Genomic DNA, 22,293 nt, shown 5'->3' with positions numbered 1-22,293 from the left:
AGAAATTTATATTGAACAACCTGAGGGTTGTGTCATACCTGGGAAAGAACATAAAGTATGCAAACTGAAAAAATCATTGTATGGTCTTAAACAAGCCCCTATTCAATGGTATGAAAACTTTCATAATACTATTCTTTCTACCGGTTTTTCTGTTAATTGCTCTGAATCATGCTTATATTCTAAAACCCGTGGATCAGATTGCGTGTTAATATGCTTATAAGTGGATGACATGTTAATTTTTGGTACGTGTCTGGACTTTGTGTTGGAGACAAAAGCTTATTTATCTTCTGTCTTTGATATGAAAGATATGGGTGAAGCTGATGTTATCCTTGGGATAAAATTAATTAAATCTAAGCATGGTTATGCATTGAGTCAGTCTCATTATGTGGAACAAGTCCTCAAACGCTTTGATTGCAATGATTTAGTTTCTGTGAAAACTCCTTATGATTCTAGTTTACAATTGAAAAAGAATCTTGGTGAATCTGTTTCTCAAGAACGTTATGCTAGAATTTTAGGAAGTGTGATGTACTTGATGAATTGCACTAGGCCTGATATTGCATATGCTGTGAGCCGTTTGAGTCGATATACACATAATCCTAGTAATGATCATTGGTTTGCACTTTATCGATTGTTGAGATATCTTAAGGGAACTGCTGACTACTGTTTACATTACTCTAATTTTCCTAATGTGTTAGAAGGCTATTGTGATGCAAACTGGGTATCAGACAGTGATGAGGTAAGCTCCACGAGTGGATATGTATTCACTCTTGGAGGTGGTGCAATTTCTTGGAAATCTGGAAAACAAACTTGTATTGTAGATTCTACGATGGAATCTGAATTCATAGCATTGGAGCTAGCAAGTCATGAGGCGAAATGGTTGCGAGAACTGTTGGCAGATGTGCCGTTGGGTAAGAGGTCTCAGGCACCTATCTCTCTTCATTGTGACTCACAAGCTGCTATCTCTATTGCTAAAAACAGTGTCTACGATGGAAAGAGGAGACATATTCGGCTAAGACATGCAGTGGTGAGAGAAATGCTTGGTGATGGAGTCATTTCTTTAGACTTTGTAAGGTCTGAGAAAAACTTGGCTGACCCGTTCACTAAAGCACTCATCAAGAGGCAAGTGCAAGAGCTATCAGCCGGAATCGGGATGAAGTCATTAAATGGAGAAAGCTAACCTGGTGGATACCTAAAGGTCAAACGAAACCATGTGAGCTTATTTCATTTATATGACATTTTATGTAATAAACTGTGTTGTTCTACTGCGGAGAACATTGGCCATAGATGAATCATCACCTGTTGAAGGTATTTCCACTGCGGTGGATTTTTGATTGTACTATGATTCTGAGGTTGAGCATTTGGCTCTTAATGATTCTTGCAGTTGTGTTTTGCGAAACACTTCTGATATATTATATGCGTATAATATATTTAGTGCCGTGGCGATTGCACTTTCATAGAATCACCTAAGTGTATGTGAAGAGGTGGCTCTCTTCCATGGAATTATTTCCTAGAGCATACATGAGATCCAAGGTGTTGTTATAGCCAAAATTGTTTTATCGCGGAGACGTAACCTTTAAGGAATGATGTGTGTTGTGGGGACCAACATGTGATTTTATAAAGTTCAAGTAGCAATACACCTTATGAGATTCACATGTTTTCTCACTACACTAATATACAAATTCAATCGCAAGATTATTTGTATTTATGCATCAATGTTCCTCTTGTTCCATCTTTTGTTGTATTCCATTTGTGGGGGATTGTTGCAGGGAATGAAACACAACATTTCAGCCCATAAAAGCCATTTAATGGGCTTAAAGCTTGGCCCATATCTGCTCATTTTAATGTGCCCTAGACTCATTCTTTGTGCTGAAAATTAGCAACTAACGTTTGAAATGGGATAGTGGGTTAAACCATTATTTATTCTTCTTCTGCTGAAAACAAAAACACACGAACAGAGAGAGTTCTGTTCCCCACTTCAAAAACAAGAGCTGCTACTTTCTTCCATAATATATCACTCATACTCTTATTCTTTCTTCACTCTCAATAAAAGCGTCTCCACTCCGTCTTCTATGAGTGCACGTAATTGACGGATTGCTGTGTTAACCTTGGGAAGCATTCGGCATCGAGACTTGACACCGGAGGGTCTGCCGAGATAGCTTTTAAGGCAGCAGTGCGCCGCGACACAGTTTCGGTTCTTGTTTCTCTTCTTCTACTATGTTTTGCAGGTTCAGGGTTTTCATCGAACAGTTGGCGTGCATCTCCAAATTCAGCCTGCTGCTTCCTTTCTTTGCTGAGCATTGACGTAGCTTTGTTCCAACAGTTGGGTCGCGTATTCCGCATTAAGGCTCGGGTCAACCGGGTTCTGTTTGCTGAAATTGTATATTCGGTTCGCGAATCTATCGCAGTGCGAGAATCCTACTGTGTGGGCTGCTGCAATCAAAATGGTCGTTACATATTTTACTTCAATTATGTTATCATCATTCTAATTTAATTAGGACGAGTAAATTATCCAATCAGCATGTATATGTGTATCCAGATACTTTTCTCCAAGGGGCCCAACTCATAATAATTTTTAAAAAGTCATAGGACTGAAAAAAATAGAAATTAAGGATAATGTTAATTATACAATCAGAATATCATAAAAAAAATAGTGCTCATAAGTTCATAACTAAACTTAATATTCGTATTCCAAAGAACCAAAAATGATCTCTAGTAATATAATACTACGTTATCAAGGAGTTAAAACTTATATCATGATAGAATCTAATAATTTAATTAACTATAAATAACTGAACAAACTGTAAATTAATTAACTACAAAGATCAACATAAAAAATAAATTATGCATATCTAAATTTAGAAAATTAGTTAACAAAGTCAAATATTGATTTTCATTACAAGTCCACCATATATGATTCTAAAACTATATTCAATCATAGGATGAGAAATAAATATATCATCTCAAACGACATTAGCGAAACCACTAAACTTTATGAAATAAAGAATTACTAACAATTATGAGAAGAGAAAAAGAAAGACAAGAAAAATGAAGATTTATAAATTTATGGAGAATAGTTGACTTAAAACTTGTGAGTTGGGGGACTCTATTTTTTGTGTGTCATATATAGGGATGTCAATCGGGCCAACCCACCGGGTTTTCGGCCTAGCCCTATCGGGTTCTGGGTTAGTCGGGTGCGGGCTAATCGGGTTGGAGATTTTTTCGGGTTGTAAATCTTCAACTCTAACCCTAAACTTTCGGGTTTCGGGCTAGCCCATCGGGCTAATCAAGTTAAAGGCGTAAAAAAAAATTATCATTTGTATTTATTATTCCTAATGATCTAATGTACAATGTATAAAATATACATATAAAATATACATAGATATTAAAGATATAAATTATATAGCAAAGCATGAAATGCAAAAATATAAGATATTCAAGATTACATAAACAAAATTATATTAAAATGAGATAGTAAAATTTAACATGTATCAATGCACTAGAATCAATCTGGATTATTACTGAATAATTAGTGAATTTGTCATGCACGTCTCATTGACAGAAAAAAAAAATTTGGTATCACTTTAAAATGAGATACTAATAATTAATTTCTAACTAATGAGATACTAATAATCAATTTCTACAAAAAAAAAATCGTAATTAATTTCACTTTTTTTAATGAGATTGCACACACACACACACATATTCTAACTAATTAATTTCACTTTTTTTAATGAGGCTACATATATATATTTAAGCAAATACCATAGATCTAAACATAGCAGAAGTTGTAACTGGATGCATCAGTCACAATTTTGTCAGCCCACCGGGCCAGCCCATCGGGTTTTCGGGCTAGCCCTATCGGGTTCCGGGTTAGTCATGTGCGGGCTAATCGGGCTTAAGGTTTTTTCGGGTTGCGATTTTTCAACCCTAACCCTCTAATTTTGTCGGGTTATTCGGGTCGGCCCACGGGTTTCGGGCTGCATTGACATCCCTAATCACTAGTTAAGTTTCTTGTTATATGAAAGTTGGTATATTTAACCTAATCTTGATCGAACCAAAAATATTAAAACCATGCAATCCTAATTTGGGGATACTCAATGAAGCAAGACAAGTTAATTTTTTGATGATTGTGCGTGTGTTGGTCAAGCGGTAAGGGGTTAATGTCTAAAGTCAAAGGTCTTGGGTTCAGGGGTTCGAGTCCCTGTGATGCTGCTCTTAATTTCTTTATCTAATATTGTAAATTTACCAAAAAAACAAATTAAGAGTTTTAATTTTGTAACAAATCAAAGTATATTGACATTATTGCAACGTTTCAAAGATTATACTCCATAAAATTGCTAAAGGGGTATAAATTCATACATTAACCAACAATTAATCTATTTTTTAATGAGTTAAATACAATTCTTTGCTTTTATTATTAGGGAACTAAGTAATTTTTAGGGAAAATAGCACCAAATCCTTGTAGTTTCGCGAAATTCGCATATTTCCATTGACTTTCAAAACATAGTGATAAAATCCTTGACCGTTTATCCGATGCTTAATTTCCCCTTAATAACGTTTTCCGGCACCTAATTGCATTGATGTGTCACCTATGTGGCAAGGCTTGTGCTGAGTCATTAAATTAGACGCAAAACGTCGTTTTCTACACGAATTAAATAACCCTACTCTAATTAGATTGTAAAAGATAACTTTGAAAGGTAAAAAACACCAATAGTCGCTTCAAACTCCTTATCTGTCATCGCCGTCTGCTGAAGAAGAAAGGTGCCTTTTCGCCGTTTTGAAGTGTTCCAACTATCTTCATCGTCACCAGCGATGTCTAATCCGTAAGTGCTTACTGAAAGATGGTATTTTTGGTTTGGTTTTTTTGTTGTAGTTGATGGTAATTAATTTATTGCATGTAAGTGTAGTTAGAGTTATCTTTTGCAATGCATGTTGTCGATGTTTTGTTGCTGATTTATGGTTTATTGTTTTGCTTGTTACAGTGATGTGTTTTCTTTGTTTGTGCGTCATGGGGGTCGGTTTGAACCAGTTAATGGGGTTGATGTTTATGTTGGTGGTGTGGTTGATTGGAGGTCTCATCTTGATCCCGATTTATTTGGCTATTTTGATTTAACTGAAATCATAGAACAACTAGGCTACACAAAATGGGCAGATATTTGGTGGAGACTAGAGGAAAGTAGTACCTATAAGACTATAAATTCATATAGGCAGGTAATGGAACTTTTGGGTACTTTAGAACCTAAACAAAGAGTACTAATTGTCTATGTTGAGGGTGGGGAGATGGCAGATGATGGGGATGATATTGATTTAGGTAATGATAAGGACTTGGAAGTGGAAGTTCAAGGTTCAGATGATAGAGATGATCAGGTAGAATTGGAGGGAAGAATTGGGCAGGAGAGTTTAGAAGGAAGTGATGATCAGGGAGAAGATGAGGGAAGAGATGGGCAGGGGGTGTAGAAGGAAGGGATGACCAGGGAGAAGAGGGGAGAAGAGATGGGCAGGGGGGTTTAGAGGGAAGGAATGATAAGAGAGATGAAGATGTGAGTGAAGAAGATAGTGACTAAACCCCTTCTATAGAGGGTTCTGATGATCATAATGTGTTTGATGGTTTAGCAGATGATGAGTTAGTTTCAGATGATGAAGAATATGTCCAGTCTAGAAGAAGGTTAGCAAAAAGGCCCAATATTTTTTAGTTGATTGATGATGATGTAAGAACAGAACAAGACTTAGTAGGGAATATAGATGTAGACTCTGATTATGCTGCTAGTGAAGGGGATGTTGATTCATCTAACACTGATGAAGAGGAGGTTGTGGTTAGGGGAAAAAAGAAGAAGGTAGTATATGACCCTAAATGCAATCATAAGGAATTAGATCTCCTTCTAGGCCTTAGATTTCAGGATGGTTAGCAATGCAGGGCTGCAATCCAAAATTGGGCAATTGAGAACCACAAATTTGTTCATTTCAAGAGGGTGTCAGATGATTTCTGTGAGGCATACTGTAAGACTAGTTGTCCATGGAGGATTTATGCTAGCAGGGTGAGGAGAGATGGCTCATTCAAAATCAAAACCATTGGGGGTAGACATAGATGTGGAAAGGCAATGAACAATAAGTCAATGAGTAGTAATTGGATAGCTAAGAGGTACATAAATGTCTTTAAAGTTAGACCTCATTTGTCTATGCCTGAATTGAGGGAAGATATATGGCAGAGATTTGCCACTAAAGTGCATAAGGATAGGCTTTATAGAGCAAGGCAGAAGGCTCTTGAACTCATTCGAGGGACTGTGGATGAGCATTATGCTCTCATTAGGAGATACTTGGCTGAAAATAGGAGAGTTGATCGAGAGGGTCGATTTGAATTGCTTTTGGCAGATGGAAATTTATTCAAGGGTTTGTACATGGGATATAGCTCACTGAGGAAGGGTTTTAAGGCAGGTTGTAGGCCTGTTGTGGGCCTAGATGGTTGTCATTTGAAGACATTTTAGGGGGTATTCTACTCTGTGCAATTGGTAAAGATGAGAACAATCAAATGTATCCCATAGCTTGGGCAACTGTAGAGATAGAGAATGAACATTGTTGGACATGGTTCATGAAATGTCTTGTTGAGGATTTGGAAATTGGAAGTGGTGATGGCTGGACCTTTATATCAGATCAACAAAAGGTATTTAACTCTTGTTTTATTTCCTATTGCTTATAACAGTTTCATTGCCTAATGCTTATAGTGTGGTGTTTGTAGGGTCTTGAAGCAGTGGTGAACCTACTGGTACCTTATGCCGAGCATAGAAATTGTGCTCGGCATGTGTACATGAACTGAAAAAAAAAAAAAAAGAGCATAAAGGAGCCATACTCAAGAACATTTTCTGGAGGGCAGTGAGATCTACATACTTGGAGGATTACAAAAAAGCAATTGAAGATATGAAGCAAGAAGATGTGGCTGCATTTCAGGACTTCATACATAGAGATGTGAAGAAGTTTTGCAAGGTATTCCTATCAGCTAATGTGTGCTCATATCCGAGACTTTCAATGGATATATTTTGAACGCTGGAGGAAAACATGTTATCCACATGTTAGAGGAGATTAGGATTAGTTTGATGGTTAGGCAAGTTAAGAAACTAAGTGACATTGAGAAGGTTGATGATACCCTTACACCATCGATTAGAAAGAAACTGGAAAAACTAAATGCACAATCAAAGCACTGCATTCCTTACCCTGCATTGGGGGGTAAGTTTGAAATTGACATGGAGGGTGATAAATTTATTGTCCATGTGGAAACTAGAACATGCACATGTAGAGTGTGGCAAATGGTAGGCATTCCTTGCATTCATGGTATAGCTGCTACTGAGTTCATGGATCAAGATCCTGCTAAATTTGTTAGTGACTACTATACCATTGAGAGATACAAGCAAGCCTACTCATTTGGCTTAGAGCCATTGAATGGGCAACGAATGTGGCCGGCAGTTGAGGGATACGTTGTCAAACCTCCTGCCATAAGGAAGATGCCAGGAAGGCCTAAATTGAAGAGGAAGAGGGCAGCACATGAGGTGGATCCTATCAATCCAAACAAGCTAAGAAGACAAGGTCAAAAAGTTACTTGCAAAAACTGTGGCCAAGCAGGACATAACTCTAGAGGATGCAAAAACATGACAGTGGTTAAACCACCCAAAGAGCAGGTATGTATGTTGACTGCTTTATTACATAATGTTATGCATGTAGGGCAAGCCTGGAAGGCCAAGGACTAGAAATGTTGCTAATGAGGGGAGTGCTACAAACACTGAAACAAGAACACAACCAAGGGAGGGGAGTTCTAATACAAGAGCAGATGGAAGTTCTCAAACAAGAGGAAGAGGGAGGGGAAGGGGAAGAGGAAGAGGTCGTGGCAGAGGAGGCAATACTGAGTCTGGGATAGTGAGAGGCGAGGGAGAGGAATGCGGCAAAACAAGGTGTAGGTTGCTATGTTGCAGGCTCTGGAAATATCTATTACAAGGAAAGATGCTTTAAATTCTCCAATTAAACTCTATAATGATACTCAATCTAGATGGTAACTCTCTATTGAATCAGTCACCACAACAAAGTGGACTGACACATGTTAGGAGGGCTGGAGGTTCAACAAGCAAAGACAATTCATCTACTACACAAATTCCCCAAACTCAAGAGAGCACAACTGGACCAAGTAATATGGAAAGCTAGAAGGCTGTCCACTGTGGTTTTTTGTTGAAGACTTGAATATTTTGTGTTTGGCAATGGTTTCTTTTTTGTGAAGACTATTTAAGTTAGTTTACTTTAAGCTAGAATACTTTTGGAATGATTTTATCTTTGGTTGACAGTTTGTAAAGACAGTTTCTGTTGAATGGAGTTGATTTCGCATAATTTGGAATCATTTGTATCACTTCTTGCATTCATAGAATTTAGTTTCAGTTGAATGGAGTTAGATTTCATAATTAGATATCAAGCAAGGAAAGATTTCAACAAAAGTGCAAATTTGCATTTCATTCCAATGCTAATAAGGATCCATACAATGGTGACACAATTCACCTTCATTTGAGTGCAATAAAAACAACAAAGAAAACTACAAACACAACAACCAATCTATACATGTGCTTCATCTTCAATGCCATTTCATTGAGCTCTGCTTGAAGTTATTTCATCATGGCCTTCAACTCAGATTCATCCGCTCCACCATACGGCTCAGTTTTTGGTAATTCATTCCTCATTCGAAGCTGTAAGGTATTGAAGGCTTGCTTATAGAATGGAGACAACTCAGGATCAATCCAAGTCCACAATCCACAATCATTCGACTACATGAACATTCCAAGACAATCGTTCCACTATTTTCAAATGATTAAAACCATAATTCTCAAAATCGAAAACTTACCGAAGGACGATGGCATGTATAAAATCGCCGCTCCGGATTCTTATCAGTGTGCGATACATACATTGAAGCTGGGAGTCCATGGCCACATTTTACTCGACCCTCATGGGTGAAGCTCCGGCGGGATGACGAAGACGAAGACATGGATTGGGTTTTTGCTCTCAAGAACCCTAATTTCAATTCGAAAAGAAATTTGCCCTGATTTTTTGATTTGGAATTCATTAAATCCCCTAATTAGATATAAAACTACGTCGTTTTAAGTGAGCACTTATCGTTTGCTTCGCCGAAAATTTGATCCTACGTGGATTTCCGACAGCCATGTTATCATAATTTTAAGGGCCGATCAATTTTAAGGGAAAATTAAGCATCAGATAAATGATCAAGGATTTTATCACTACGTTTTGAAAGTCAAGGGAAATATGCGAATTTCGTGAAACTACAAGGATTTTGGTGCTATTTTCCCTAATTTTTAATCTAAGAAAGTATTTCCAGTAATTTAGCGCATTATGGGCCTGCCCCAGGTCCATAACAACCAGGCCCGTCTAGCCCGCATATATAGGCCCGGTTTCAGCAGTGAATTACAATTCCAAGCGGAGAAATAAATATAGAAACGAAAGGAAAGCACGTGGCAGAATGAAGACGGTGGCGATGGACTACTTTGGGGAGGCGGAAGAGCAGAGCGGCGGTGTCACGGTGGCGATGGACGTCGATGACGTCGATTCATCCTTAGATCTCTTTGGCGAGGGGCCAATTTTTGACCTCCACCGCTTGGCCGATGCGGATTTCTTCAACTCCTTCCAGGACGATTTCGACGATGAAGACATTAACTAGTATAAACTTCGTGCTTCTCTCCTCCTCCTGTGATTTCATCGCGTTTACATTTGCTTGAAATATGGTGTATCGGTTTTATTTGATAAGTGAATCTATTGTTGCTTGTAAGACCAGCAGCCGTGCTCTTGTCTAATGATGAACTTCTTTAGGGATTTCTGTGTTTCTTTGTGGCTGAATTTTAGCAGAAACCCTAGTTTTGCATTTCGTTTCCATTGATAAATTTGATTTTTTCTATTGGAGCTTTTCTTCTGGAAGATATTACTATTACATTGATAAATTTGATTTTTTCTATTGGAGCTTTTCTTCTGGAAGATATTACTATTACTTATTAGTATGTTAAAAGCATACTTCGAAAACTCAACTCATTTTATGTATGGCCAATTAATAGAATATCGTAGTTTTTGTTCATACAGTGCAACAATAACCAGCTAATAATGACCTCAACTTATTATCGTATTTTGCAGTTGTAGCATGTGGTGATGATATAGTGTAAAACAAATTTTTCATTCATGAGAAACCAGACAATTCAGTCACCACAACAAAGTGGACTGACACATGTTAGGAGGGCTGGAGGTTCAATAAGCAAATACAAATCATCTACTGCACAAATTCCTCAAACTCAAGAGAGCACAACTGGACCAAGTAATATGGAAAGCTAGAAGGCTGTCCACTGTGGTTTTTTGTTGAAGACTTGAATATTTTGTGTTTGGCAATGGTTTCTTTTTTGTGAAGACTATTTAAGTTAGTTTACTTTAAGCTAGAATACTTTTGGAATGATTTTATCTTTGGTTGACAGTTTGTAAAGACAGTTTCTGTTGAATGGAGTTGATTTCGCATAATTTGGAATCATTTGTATCACTTCTTGCATTCATAGAATTTAGTTTCAGTTGAATGGAGTTAGATTTCATAATTAGATATCAAGCAAGGAAAGATTTCAACAAAAGTGCAAATTTGCATTTCATTCCAATGCTAATAAGGATCCATACAATGGTGACACAATTCACCTTCATTTGAGTGCAATAAAAACAACAAAGAAAACTACAAACACAACAACCAATCTATACATGTGCTTCATCTTCAATGCCATTTCATTGAGCTCTGCTTGAAGTTATTTCATCATGGCCTTCAACTCAGATTCATCCGCTCCACCATACGGCTCAGTTTTTGGTAATTCATTCCTTATTCGAAGCTTTAAGGTATTGAAGGCTTGCTTATAGAATGGAGACAGCTCAGGATCAATCCAAGTCCACAATCCACAATCATTCGACTACATGAACATTCCAAGACAATCGTTCCACTATTTTCAAATGATTAAAACCATAATTCTCAAAATCGAAAACTTACCGAAGGACGATGGCATGTATAAAATCGCCGCTCCGGATTCTTATCAGTGTGCGATACATACATTGAAGCTGGGAGTCCATGGCCACATTTTACTCGACCCTCATGGGTGAAGCTCCGGCGGGATGACGAAGACGAAGACATGGATTGGGTTTTTGCTCTCAAGAACCCTAATTTCAATTCGAAAAGAAATTTGCCCTGATTTTTTGATTTGGAATTCATTAAATCCCCTAATTAGATATAAAACTACGTCGTTTTAAGTGAGCACTTATCGTTTGCTTCGCCGGAAATGTGATCCTACGTGGATTTCCGACAGCCATGTTATCATAATTTTAAGGGCCGATCAATTTTATGGGAAAATTAAGCATCAGATAAATGATCAAGGATTTTATCACTACGTTTTGAAAGTCAAGGGAAATATGCGAATTTCGTGAAACTACAAGGATTTTGGTGCTATTTTCCCTAATTTTTAATCTAAGAAAGTATTTCCAGTAATTTAGCGCATTATGGGCCTGCCCCAGGTCCATAACAACCAGGCCCGTCTAGCCCGCATATATAGGCCCGGTTTCAGCAGTGAATTACAATTCCAAGCGGAGAAATAAATATAGAAACGAAAGGAAAGCACGTGGCAGAATGAAGACGGTGGCGATGGACTACTTTGGGGAGGCGGAAGAGCAGAGCGGCGGTGTCACGGTGGCGATGGACGTCGATGACGTCGATTCATCCTTAGATCTCTTTGGCGAGGGGCCAATTTTTGACCTCCACCGCTTGGCCGATGCGGATTTCTTCAACTCCTTCCAGGACGATTTCGACGATGAAGACATTAACTAGTATAAACTTCGTGCTTCTCTCCTCCTCCTGTGATTTCATCGCGTTTACATTTGCTTGAAATATGGTGTATCGGTTTTATTTGATAAGTGAATCTATTGTTGCTTGTAAGACCAGCAGCCGTGCTCTTGTCTAATGATGAACTTCTTTAGGGATTTCTGTGTTTCTTTGTGGCTGAATTTTAGCAGAAACCCTAGTTTTGCATTTCGTTTCCATTGATAAATTTGATTTTTTCTATTGGAGCTTTTCTTCTGGAAGATATTACTATTACATTGATAAATTTGATTTTTTCTATTGGAGCTTTTCTTCTGGAAGATATTACTATTACTTATTAGTATGTTAAAAGCATACTTCGAAAACTCAACTCATTTTATGTATGGCCAATTAATAGAATATCGTAATTTTTGTTCATACAGTGCAACAATAACCAGCTAATAATGACCTCAACTTATTATCGTATTTTGCAGTTGTAGCATGTGGTGATGATATAGTGTAAAACAAATTTTTCATTCATGAGAAACCAGAATGTTAATATACAACAAGGGAATATAGAAAATTGTCCCCTCCTCTCAATATGATCAATCAAGGCATTCTACAGAATTTTGCCCAAAGAATCCACACTCTAAGCAGCTAAATTTGGCCGGCGACAGTGGCTCTCTCTGTACACAGAATGTAAAATCCACCATTGCATCACTACCTTTCCTTCTCTACTTTCTAGCATACCTCTTTAGCTCATTGTCAATTGCACAAAAATAAAACTCTCACAAGTTGTTAGATACAAAACCAACAATCTGCCACCAACATGAAAGCCGTTAAGCTCGCTGGAACAAATCGAAGGAGGCCTTAAAAGACAGATTGGAGGAGAGTTTCCGCGTCATAAAATCATGCTTCGTAAAGAATGAGTCCGGATTGCATAAAGAAGAGGCTGATTCTTGTTCTTGTAATAGTATTGCCTCAATTTTTATGCTAGACAGCACCTGAGCATTGAAATTACATTTAACATTTATCCTCCACAGAGTATTTATACAACAAACTCTCAAGGTAGTATTGAAAAAGATAGGTCGAACTAACCGTGATCGAGTTCTGAGGTGCATGATGGAACTCCTTTGAGTAATAACAATCAACCTTCCAATGAAAATGTTGGAACCTTCAACCATAAACCATAAGTTTATATGATATAAGCAATTGAAGAGGAGGATACTGAATGCAGCTTTGATGTAATAACTAATTAACTATGGTTCAGGTATGAACATATTGCAACTAATTAACTGCTTCAGCTAATGGATTGCCAAAAGCATAATTACATGTAGAAATGGTTATAGCATTCTATACCTCCACCATGTTATCATCAGGAATGCGGGGTTCCTTGGAACTGAAGCCATGTGAACCATCACATTGAAGGATCCTCAGCTTTCCTTCCTGTCACGTTCAAAAGAAAACCATATTTGAAGTAAAAACTGAATCACAAACTTGAAAAACATAATATTTAGTTTTCTTCTTTACCTTGGTTCCGTATACAAGCCCACCTCCAACTAAAGGGTGGAAACAAGCTACATTCACCTCATCCTCTGCACTTGGAAGAACTCGCACAAGTTCCATATCAGAAACTCTGTAGATCTGTAAGATAACCGAAGATCTAAGAGACGTGGAAAACAAATAAAAATTAACGCTGAATTCCATGCTCCTCATGTTCTTGAGCAGGCTTTAGCAAATAAATCTTGTGATGCATCCAAATTCACAATTCTTGAACAGAGCATCCAAATTCACAATACTTGAACAGAGCACAAGCACATCAATATAGTAATTTATGAAGCATCTTACCTCCAGAATAGTGTAAATGGGTACTGTTGTATCTCCATCAATGACAACACTTTTAAGAAGTGAACTATGGCGCCGACCATAGGCAAGTAAAAGATGCTCCGAGGTTGGAGAAAACTGCAATCCCGCAAAAAGGACATAACACTTCAGAATTCCAAAGGAAAAACATGCAGATTAATATACATTTGAGCAAACAAAGATTTCAAAGCACCAGCATCATCAAATAAATGACTTTATGTCCAGCTAAGAATGCATCAAACAAATTGATCCAGAGATGCACAGGAGCCATAATTGAAAGCAAGAAACGGAACATCTAGCACCTGTAGAACCTAGCTAAAGACATGCCAAAGATAGGATATATGTTGGTAGTTAAGTTCTGGCAATTAATGTCATTGTCCTACCCCAGTTAAACCCAGCTTCTCCTACATTTATTTTATTTAGCAACGAACTAGATCTCTTCATAAGTGTATGCAAGTAACAACTAACACGTAACACCAAAGAATTACCTTACAGAGAAGACCAACGAAAGAAAATGGTTAAGAATAGAACTGAGAGCCACATATGCACAATATCACCAACCCTAAGTAAATAATGTAAATGCATGTGCTTGTGTTGGCCTAACGGTAGAGGGGTTAAGGCCCAAGGCCAAGGATCTTGGGTTCGACTCTAGAATGGTGCGGTCTTTAAAATTTCTTTATTTAATTGTTAATTTATCAAAAAAATAAAATAATGTGGATGCATATTCTACCGTGAAACACAACTCTGTAATGTCTGCAGAATCTGCACCAATTATTAGTAGTATCATAATCAATGCTACTTATCTACTTTAAAATGACATTCTCAAACTTCATCCAATCACTCGAAAGGAATTGAGACATCTGAACTATATATCTTAGAAGTTCATTTTTAAATGGACCTTCCTACAGATGTTCGAAATATGACATCATAAACTGACTGGTTTCACCACAAAAACAAAAGAAACAAAAGAAATGTTCAAACTTTAAGTTTATACTTTCAAATAAATCTTGCAAAACAACTAACCTGTATTGAAGTCAAACAGTGAGCAGCTCTGATAGCCCGAGAGGCCAGAACGAAGCCAAATCTACAGGGACAGAATCATCAACACTTCATGAAATTATTTGATTTGGATGATTATGTAAGATTGCAGCCAGAATATAAGACTCACGTGGCCTCTTCTAAGGAATATATCCTGAGCTCATACATAACCCGGTGAGCTGAAATCGGATGTCTAGTAGGGGATGTCGAGGCCCCAGTATCATCATGAATTTGGCTATGAAACCCTGGATCAGCATCCGATGTTGGTAGAACGCATGCTACACAGACCGCCAAAAACCTTCCACAAGGTGAAAAATGAGCACCCATTTCACTGCAAAAGTACATATCATGTAAGCATTTGGAACAATCCATTGATTTCAAAGCTAACAATTAGGTAATGTCAGCAACAGCCATACATACCTACAAAGTACAGCATGAGGAATTGTTAATCGACATCGTTCTAAATCAAGAGGTAAACATGGATTTGTCACATTATGAGGCCATATTCTAAGCTTTACGGTACAAGGCAACTCAGCAGCTGCAGCTGCAGCCAGTGATGTGGCCACCTCAGACTGGATTTGGTTCATGAAAGGCTGTGAATTGCTCTGCTCAGGTCGGCTATTGTTAATAGCAGTGGTATCTCCAGATCTGGAAGTTGGTATTGCACGGGTGCGTGAAGACTGGTGCCGTGAGCCAGATCTTCCAGGAACCCTTAAATTACCAACGGTACTAGGAATTACTGGAGGAACCACAGCTGATAGGTTCCCGATAGCACTATGGGAAGGCAAACCTTCATTACTGCCTCCATTTTGTGAGTGCATTGCACGTTGGCCGGCTTGGCTTTGACCAATCAACCATCCCTGCAAGAATGGCAGCTCCCAATTTGCTGGGTCACCAAATGGGAAAAATTGATTGCTTCTCGCTTCGACTGGCATATCTGTTTCCATCGCATCCATTGCATGCTCAGAAACAGCATTTCCTGTTTCCCTTGTTGAAAAATTATTTAGCCGCTCATCTTGTGTAGTGGAGCTACTAGATTCTACAGGAGACAATACTAGTTCATACTGTCCTGATGGAGTTGAATACGTGAGCAGTCGTACGGAGGCAGAAGTATCCACCCTTTGTTGTGAAGCACTAGAGCTCATGTCCACATCACTTTGTTGTGAAGCTCCATCGCCTATGCTGATTGAGGGCCATATTAAAAACGGTACAGACATGACAGGAACATCATTTCCTGAATTTGATCGATAATTGGAATGTGCATCTGCCAAATATATAGTAGGAGGAGGGTAGTGCAAGTAGCCACGCGAAGTTGCAAGGGTCATTGAAGGGTCTGATGAGTCAAGATCATTGACCTGGAAAAATCAGCATATCATAAACTGATCACTGAGAATAAAGTTTCTAACAGCACCAGAATAATACCTCAGCAGTTAAAAGAAATGGTGCAGCGTGTGGGTGGAAATGCACAGCACGGAGCGAACGGCTAGTCTTTAATATGATTGTTGGTGAGGAAGCCTCCCCTCCCTTGTTGTAATGCCACATGTAAAGCTGCCACATAACCAAAGGTTAACCGTATATAGTCACCAAATCTGAATCAAATGTGCCACAATCTAGATTTCTAACCTTGTGACCAGAAGCAACAGCCAAAATTTCCCCTTGAGCATGGAAAGCAATTGAAGCTATCGGACGATCTACAAGAAGGATATTTCAAGTAATTTGATAAGGCTAAGATGACATCTGAACAGAAACAGAAAATGAATAGCTTAAACTCAGGAAAGTCTTCAGAAATTACAAAAATCACGTGATCCTATACACTCGGCAGTTTTTGCATCCCATAATCGAACTTCATGGTCAAGACTTCCACTAGCGAGAATGTCTGGATAAAGTGGATGAAATCTAACCTGCAAGAAGTTCATATAAATGATCAAGCAAGTATTGCATGTAGGACATGCTCAAACTTGAGCCAGAAATGAAGAGTTTACATAACCTTAGACTCACAAATAAAAGCAGCTTCTATGGAAAAATCAAGCTATTAATAGTTTACTTCTCTTGCACCCACTTCTTTCATCATGTTTCTTCAATAAGTAAGTGTCCAGACATTTTCAGTTATCACAAATTTATCAGATTCACACAAATTTCCAGATAAGATAACAGCCTTACCACCCAAGGAGTCCTCCGATGACCACTCAGCACTTTTAAGCATTTTCCAGTTTGACAATTGATAATTTTCACCGTATGGTCTCCACTGCCACCATAAAAGTTGTATGTTTAAAATATCCAACTGAGATTTATATATAACAACATAACATGTACTATATATATATATATATATATAGAGAGAGAGAGAGAGAGATAGCGAGAGAGAGAGAGATAGCGAGAGAAAGAGAGTAACTGTGTCGATGCAAGTGTCTTTCCATCAGGACTAAAGGCTGCAGCAATTGTTGACCTAGGTGGAGGTTGTAGGGGACAATACTTGGCTGAAATATGCAGCAATGACCCTGACTCTGCCCTATAGTCCAAATAAAGATGATTTTAAACAACCAACAATTGTTTACAGTGGACTTGATACAAGCTATAATCCGTATAAAAACAGATAAACCACTGATACCATGAACGAAGTTCTTGTCTTGCGTCTTTGACTGATTCACATCTAATTCTGCAGGTGTCAGCACAGTGACTGGAATCCTGGCTCCAAAATCTTCTGGTTGAACGCTTTGTTTGAGGAGATACCTCTCTCCGAGCTAACAATTAGAATACATTACTGCAGGTGGAAGAAAAAATAGAGAATCAACATGATAATAGAAGCCATCTGGATTAAAAGAAATTGCACATAAGTTCCCAAACTAGGTCATAGTACCCAGCAATAAGCTAGATGCAGCATAACAAAAGGGAGTGATAGCCATAAAATTCTTAAGAACTGCTTATAACTTCTTCATACGGATTCTGAAAATAAGTCATCCAAGTCAGGCATCTCTTGCAAAAGGCAAAACTTACCAAATCACAAACTGTTAGAAGTTAAGAATAAGAGCATAGGTGCAGAGTAAAATAGTTATAATCCCTGGTAACAATATCTACATGTAAAATGCAATCACAAACATGTAAGTTATCAAATGAACATTTAATCACTCTTTGGAACCTAAAACACAAGAATGACAAAATCTCCAGAGACTATCCAAAAGACTTGCTGAAATATAACAATGCACACACACGAAAAGATAATACACCCTGTGATTCACATATATAGATGGAAAAGTAGAAGATGCTCGGTCAGATGTGTAAAAGATCGCCTATCTGGTTACTGAAAATCAATTACCATCAAATTATTCATTGCATAGAATGTCTAGCACATATTTCAACTAATTGTATGACTACACTTAAGCTGAGCAAACCGAAGCCTTATAGCTGAGTCCCCTTATACTGTCACACAAGAAATCATATCAATACCATAAACAGAAACCTTCTTGATAATACCCCCCCTCCTCTCAACCATAAAAAGGTATGTGATTAAACTATGCAACAAAGTCAATCCAAATTTGAGAGGGCTTGACTCCCATTCTCTCAACTGGCGCTAACATATCTCTTGAACCATGATTAACAAACCTACAATAGAGTTGCATTAACTAAATTTGACAGGAAATATAGTAGTTTTTTTCAATCCGATTTATGCTTTCTTTCCAAAAAACAAATAATAATTTATCCAACCGCGTCTGATTCAGCTCATTGACTCCGATTCTCTAAGATTGATTACCTAAAAAGATATCTTAAGTTTTCAGCAACACGTAAACTCAGCTCAATCCAGCATCTCTTGAGCTATAGAATCGTGATCTTTGCTTCTTAGCCTTGTCTTTCCGCTTTGGCTTCTTCTTGCCCCGCTTCTGGAACCTTTGTATTGCAAATGCAAACGTCGACAGCCCAATGGGCAGAGCTAATGCCAGAAGAGAAGCTTTTAGTCCATTTGCCAGCAGCAACGATAATATAATAGGTGGAAGCATCCATCCATAGGATCCAAATACCTGCATAACCAAAGTGCTTAGCCATGAGGTATGGCTAAAGAATATCCCTGAAGATGACAGACTCATTTCGGACAAACAACACGAACCTTACCCCCCAAAAAAACTGTTACAATGGAGAAGAGAATTGGAGATTCAACCTCACTATGGAAAGAACTACAAAATTGTGAATGCACCTACAAGTAATCAGTTCAAGAGCAGTGGCCCTAATTTAGTCGAACATGAAGAAATTGCGTTGAAGTTCATGTTTTTATTTATCTTCATCATCTTCGAGCAACTAAAGTTGGTCTATGCTGCTTGAGGAAAATTGCCCCACTCAAATCCCTAGAACTAGATCAAGCTTGCTTTGTTTAGAGAAAATCAATACAGAAACACATGAAGTTACGCTCAAACAAATCAGCAATATCTTGATTCACAATTGTAAGAATCCCCAATATAGCTCGACATTTAAGGTCGGAATATGATTCAAGGCTTCTCAATACCTTTATCTACAATCAGTAACAAAATCAAAGTATCAACAATTTCACACATTATACCAATTCAAACTGTACAGAATGGCAACCAACCTAACTAATGCAGATAATTTCTTCTAGCTCTAGATGCAGTAACAATCCGTTGCCTTAATTATCACAATTTGATGGTAATTAATCAAAATCGTCTTGCTCAAAGTTATGTTGGAACGATTACGTTAAAGCGCGGTGTAAAGTAAAATCGATACGGTGATTATGTCGCGCTTCAATTGTAAATATATTCTCTATCAATTCCAATTGGAATGTCATAGCAAAACTCATAACACATTACAGTAACTTCACGATCACCTTTAAAATCCAGATGCTATCAATGTAATCCTCAAGAGCTCCAACCCACTGCTCGTCGAAATCCTCAATTTCGTCCGCAACATCAGAATTGAAGTCTTTGGTGCTGTAGGATTCAGCGTTGGAGTCCCAACGGCGGCACCGGCGGATATGAAGCGGCCATTGCCGGAGAAGGAGGAGTAACCGGTGATCGGAAACAGAAATTTGGTGGCGATGGAGATTGATAACGGAGCTTCGGGCGTGTAGGAAGAGGAAAGCACGGTGAGAGGGGGACGGAGGCGCGTAGAGATGAAGCGCCACCTCTGTCACCGCCATTACCACAGCCAGGGCCGGCCCTGACATTCCGGGGGCCCTAGGCGAAAACGAAAAAATGGGCCCTTATTAAAATGAAAATTTGAGATTTTTTTTATATATTTTTTTTCTTATTTTATAAACAAACATTATTAAATAAAGAGATTTAAAGGCCGCTCCATAAGAGATTTGAACCCAAGACCTTTGGCTTTGGACATTAACCCTTTACCGCTTGACCAACACATGCACACTAAAATTTGAGATTTTTGTCATCGAATAGAGATAGCATGTGATTGTCTCTCATGATTGTGTGACTACATAACTTTATTATTAATTATTAAGTACAATAAACTAAATAACAATAATGAAATAATTTTGATCTTCTAGCTTTTGAAAAGCAAAATCATCAATAACATTTTTAAGATCAAGTTTACCAGCCCTAAATAATGTGTTTTCAATATCTCATTTTCAATGCACAAAATTGTTAGCACATTTAATATATCTTTCTTCAGACATAGTAATCGGCAAATGTGAATTTATCAATTTTAATTTACAAAAAATATTTCTATTCACACTACAATAACTGGTATACTTAACAATTATCCTACATGCATTTGAAACATTAAATTAACAATATGATGTTTTGACAAACTCAAAAACTTCTACAATTAACTTTATTTTCTTATGATAAGTAAACACATTTGTATCACTTATAATTTAAAAATAAATCTTTAATATCAATATCAAATAATATTTATTTAATAAATTTAAAATTAATAAATAATACTCCCTAACTTATAATTTTTTTTAAGGAAAATACTACTAATAGAACTAATTTCAAATTTGGGGGCCCCTCAAATTTGGGGGCCCTAGGCCTTTGCCCCATTTGAATTGAAGAAGGGCCGGCCCTGACCACAGCTCTCTTATCTGATATCAGTGGAAGAAGATGGCACTCCTATTTTGCTCATACAACAATTATTTTTATTTTTATTTTTATTTTTACCTATGCAACAATTATTGTAGTAATTATTAGAATCACGTACAAACTATTACTATGTACGTATTAATTTTAGTAGTAGAACTATAATTTTACAATAATTTGGGTCGATTATGTCAAATATTCTGTAATCACTCACTAGTTAAGTTTCTTGTTATATGAAAGTTGGTATATTTAACCTAATCTTGATCGAACCAAAAATATTAAAACCATGCAATCCTAATTTGGGGATACTCAATGAAGCAAGACAAGTTAATTTTTTGATGATTGTGCGTGTGTTGGTCAAGCGGTAAGGGGTTAATGTCTAAAGTCAAAGGTCTTGGGTTCGAGGGGTTCGAGTCCCTGTGATGCTGCTCTTAATTTTTTTATCTAATATTGTAAATTTACCAAAAAAAACAAATTAAAAGTTTTAATTTTGTAACAAATCAAAGTATATTGACATTATTGCAACATTTCAAATATTATACTCCATAAAATTGCTAAAGGGGTATAAATTCGTACATTAACCAACAATTAATCTATTTTTTAATGAGTTAAATACAATTCTTTGCTTTTATTATTAGGGAACTAAGTAATTTTTAGGGAAAATAGCACCAAAATCCTTGTAGTTTCGCGAAATTCGCATATTTCCCTTGACTTTCAAAACATAGTGATAAAATCCTTGACCGTTTATCCGATGCTTAATTTCCCCTTAATGACGTTTTCCGGCACCTAATTGCATTGATGTGTCACCTATGTGGCAAGGCTTGTGCTGAGTCATTAAATTAGACGCAAAACGTCGTTTTCTACACGAATTAAATAACCCTACTGTAATTAGATTGTAAAAGATAACTTTGAAAGGTAAAAAACACCAACAGTCGCTTCAAACTCCTTATCTGCCATCGCCGTCTGAGGAAGAAGAAAGGTGTCTTCTCGCCGTTTTGAAGTGTTCCAACTATCTTCATCGTCACCAGCGATGTCTAATCCGTAAGTGCTTATTGAAAGATGGTATTTTTGGTTTGGTTATTTTGTTGTAGTTGATGGTAATTAATTTATTGCATGTAAGTGTAGTTAGAGTTATCTTTTGCAATGCATGTTGTCGATGTTTTGTTGCTGATTTATGGTTTATTGTTTTGCTTGTTACAGTGATGTATTTTCTTTGTTTGTGCGTCATGGGGGTCGGTTTGAACCAGTTAATGGGGTTGATGTTTATGTTGGTGGTGTGGGTTGATTGGAGGTCTCATCTTGATCCCGATTTATTTGGCTATTTTGATTTAACTGAAATCATAGAACAACTAGGCTACACAAAATGGGCAGATATTTGATGGAGACTAGAGGAAAGTAGTACCTATAAGACTATAAATTCAGATAGGCAGGTAATGGAACTTTTGGGTACTTTAGAACCTAAACAAAGAGTACTAATTGTCTATGTTGAGGGTGGGGAGATGGCAGATGATGGGG

The 22,293-nt window shown here is 37.5% G+C and overlaps 2 protein-coding genes across 5 annotated transcripts in view; both read right to left on the bottom strand.

Moving 5' to 3' along the window:
* The window catches only part of LOC131021534 (peroxidase 51-like), a 50,293-nt gene that overhangs the window by 4,792 nt on the left and 23,208 nt on the right, over positions 1 to 22,293 (bottom strand). The window contains exon 4 of the mRNA XM_057950770.1: positions 2,303 to 2,430. Within this exon, the coding sequence (XP_057806753.1) occupies positions 2,303 to 2,430 (128 nt within the window). The remainder of the gene's footprint in view (positions 1 to 2,302; positions 2,431 to 22,293) is intronic.
* Positions 12,355 to 19,901, bottom strand: LOC131021533 (uncharacterized). 4 transcript variants are annotated; one of them, XM_057950765.1, is made up of 16 exons: positions 19,569 to 19,901; positions 17,598 to 18,753; positions 17,349 to 17,501; positions 17,133 to 17,249; positions 16,901 to 16,985; positions 16,533 to 16,641; positions 16,364 to 16,431; positions 16,163 to 16,288; positions 15,161 to 16,095; positions 14,871 to 15,071; positions 14,726 to 14,786; positions 13,688 to 13,801; positions 13,370 to 13,483; positions 13,199 to 13,285; positions 12,938 to 13,013; positions 12,355 to 12,843 (listed from the first exon to the last, which is right to left on the bottom strand). In XM_057950765.1, exons 8-15 carry the CDS (start codon positions 16,280 to 16,282, stop codon positions 12,987 to 12,989), a joined length of 1,659 nt encoding a protein of 552 aa, XP_057806748.1. In that variant the 5' UTR covers positions 16,283 to 16,288; positions 16,364 to 16,431; positions 16,533 to 16,641; positions 16,901 to 16,985; positions 17,133 to 17,249; positions 17,349 to 17,501; positions 17,598 to 18,753; positions 19,569 to 19,901; the 3' UTR covers positions 12,355 to 12,843; positions 12,938 to 12,986. The 4 variants fall into 4 exon arrangements, with proteins under 4 accessions (XP_057806748.1, XP_057806745.1, XP_057806746.1 ...); XM_057950762.1 differs by having other exon boundaries at positions 18,489 to 18,753; XM_057950763.1 differs by having other exon boundaries at positions 18,489 to 18,665.

This window comes from Salvia miltiorrhiza, chromosome 4 (assembly GCF_028751815.1).
Source record: "Salvia miltiorrhiza cultivar Shanhuang (shh) chromosome 4, IMPLAD_Smil_shh, whole genome shotgun sequence".
In the NCBI taxonomy this organism is placed as follows: Eukaryota; Viridiplantae; Streptophyta; class Magnoliopsida; order Lamiales; family Lamiaceae; genus Salvia; species Salvia miltiorrhiza.
This window is presented reverse-complemented; position numbering and strand designations above follow the sequence as displayed.

Excerpts from the sequence above, each read along its gene's own strand:
- LOC131021533 (XM_057950765.1), bottom strand. The coding sequence starts at position 16,282 with ATGTGGCATTACAACAAGGGAGGGGAGGCTTCCTCACCAACAATCATA. Across the intron at positions 13,484-13,687 it reads CCATTTACACTATTCTGGAG|ATCTACAGAGTTTCTGATAT; the intron begins GTAAGATGCTTC and ends GTTATCTTACAG. Across the intron at positions 13,014-13,198 it reads CTGATGATAACATGGTGGAG|GTTCCAACATTTTCATTGGA; the intron begins GTATAGAATGCT and ends TTATGGTTGAAG.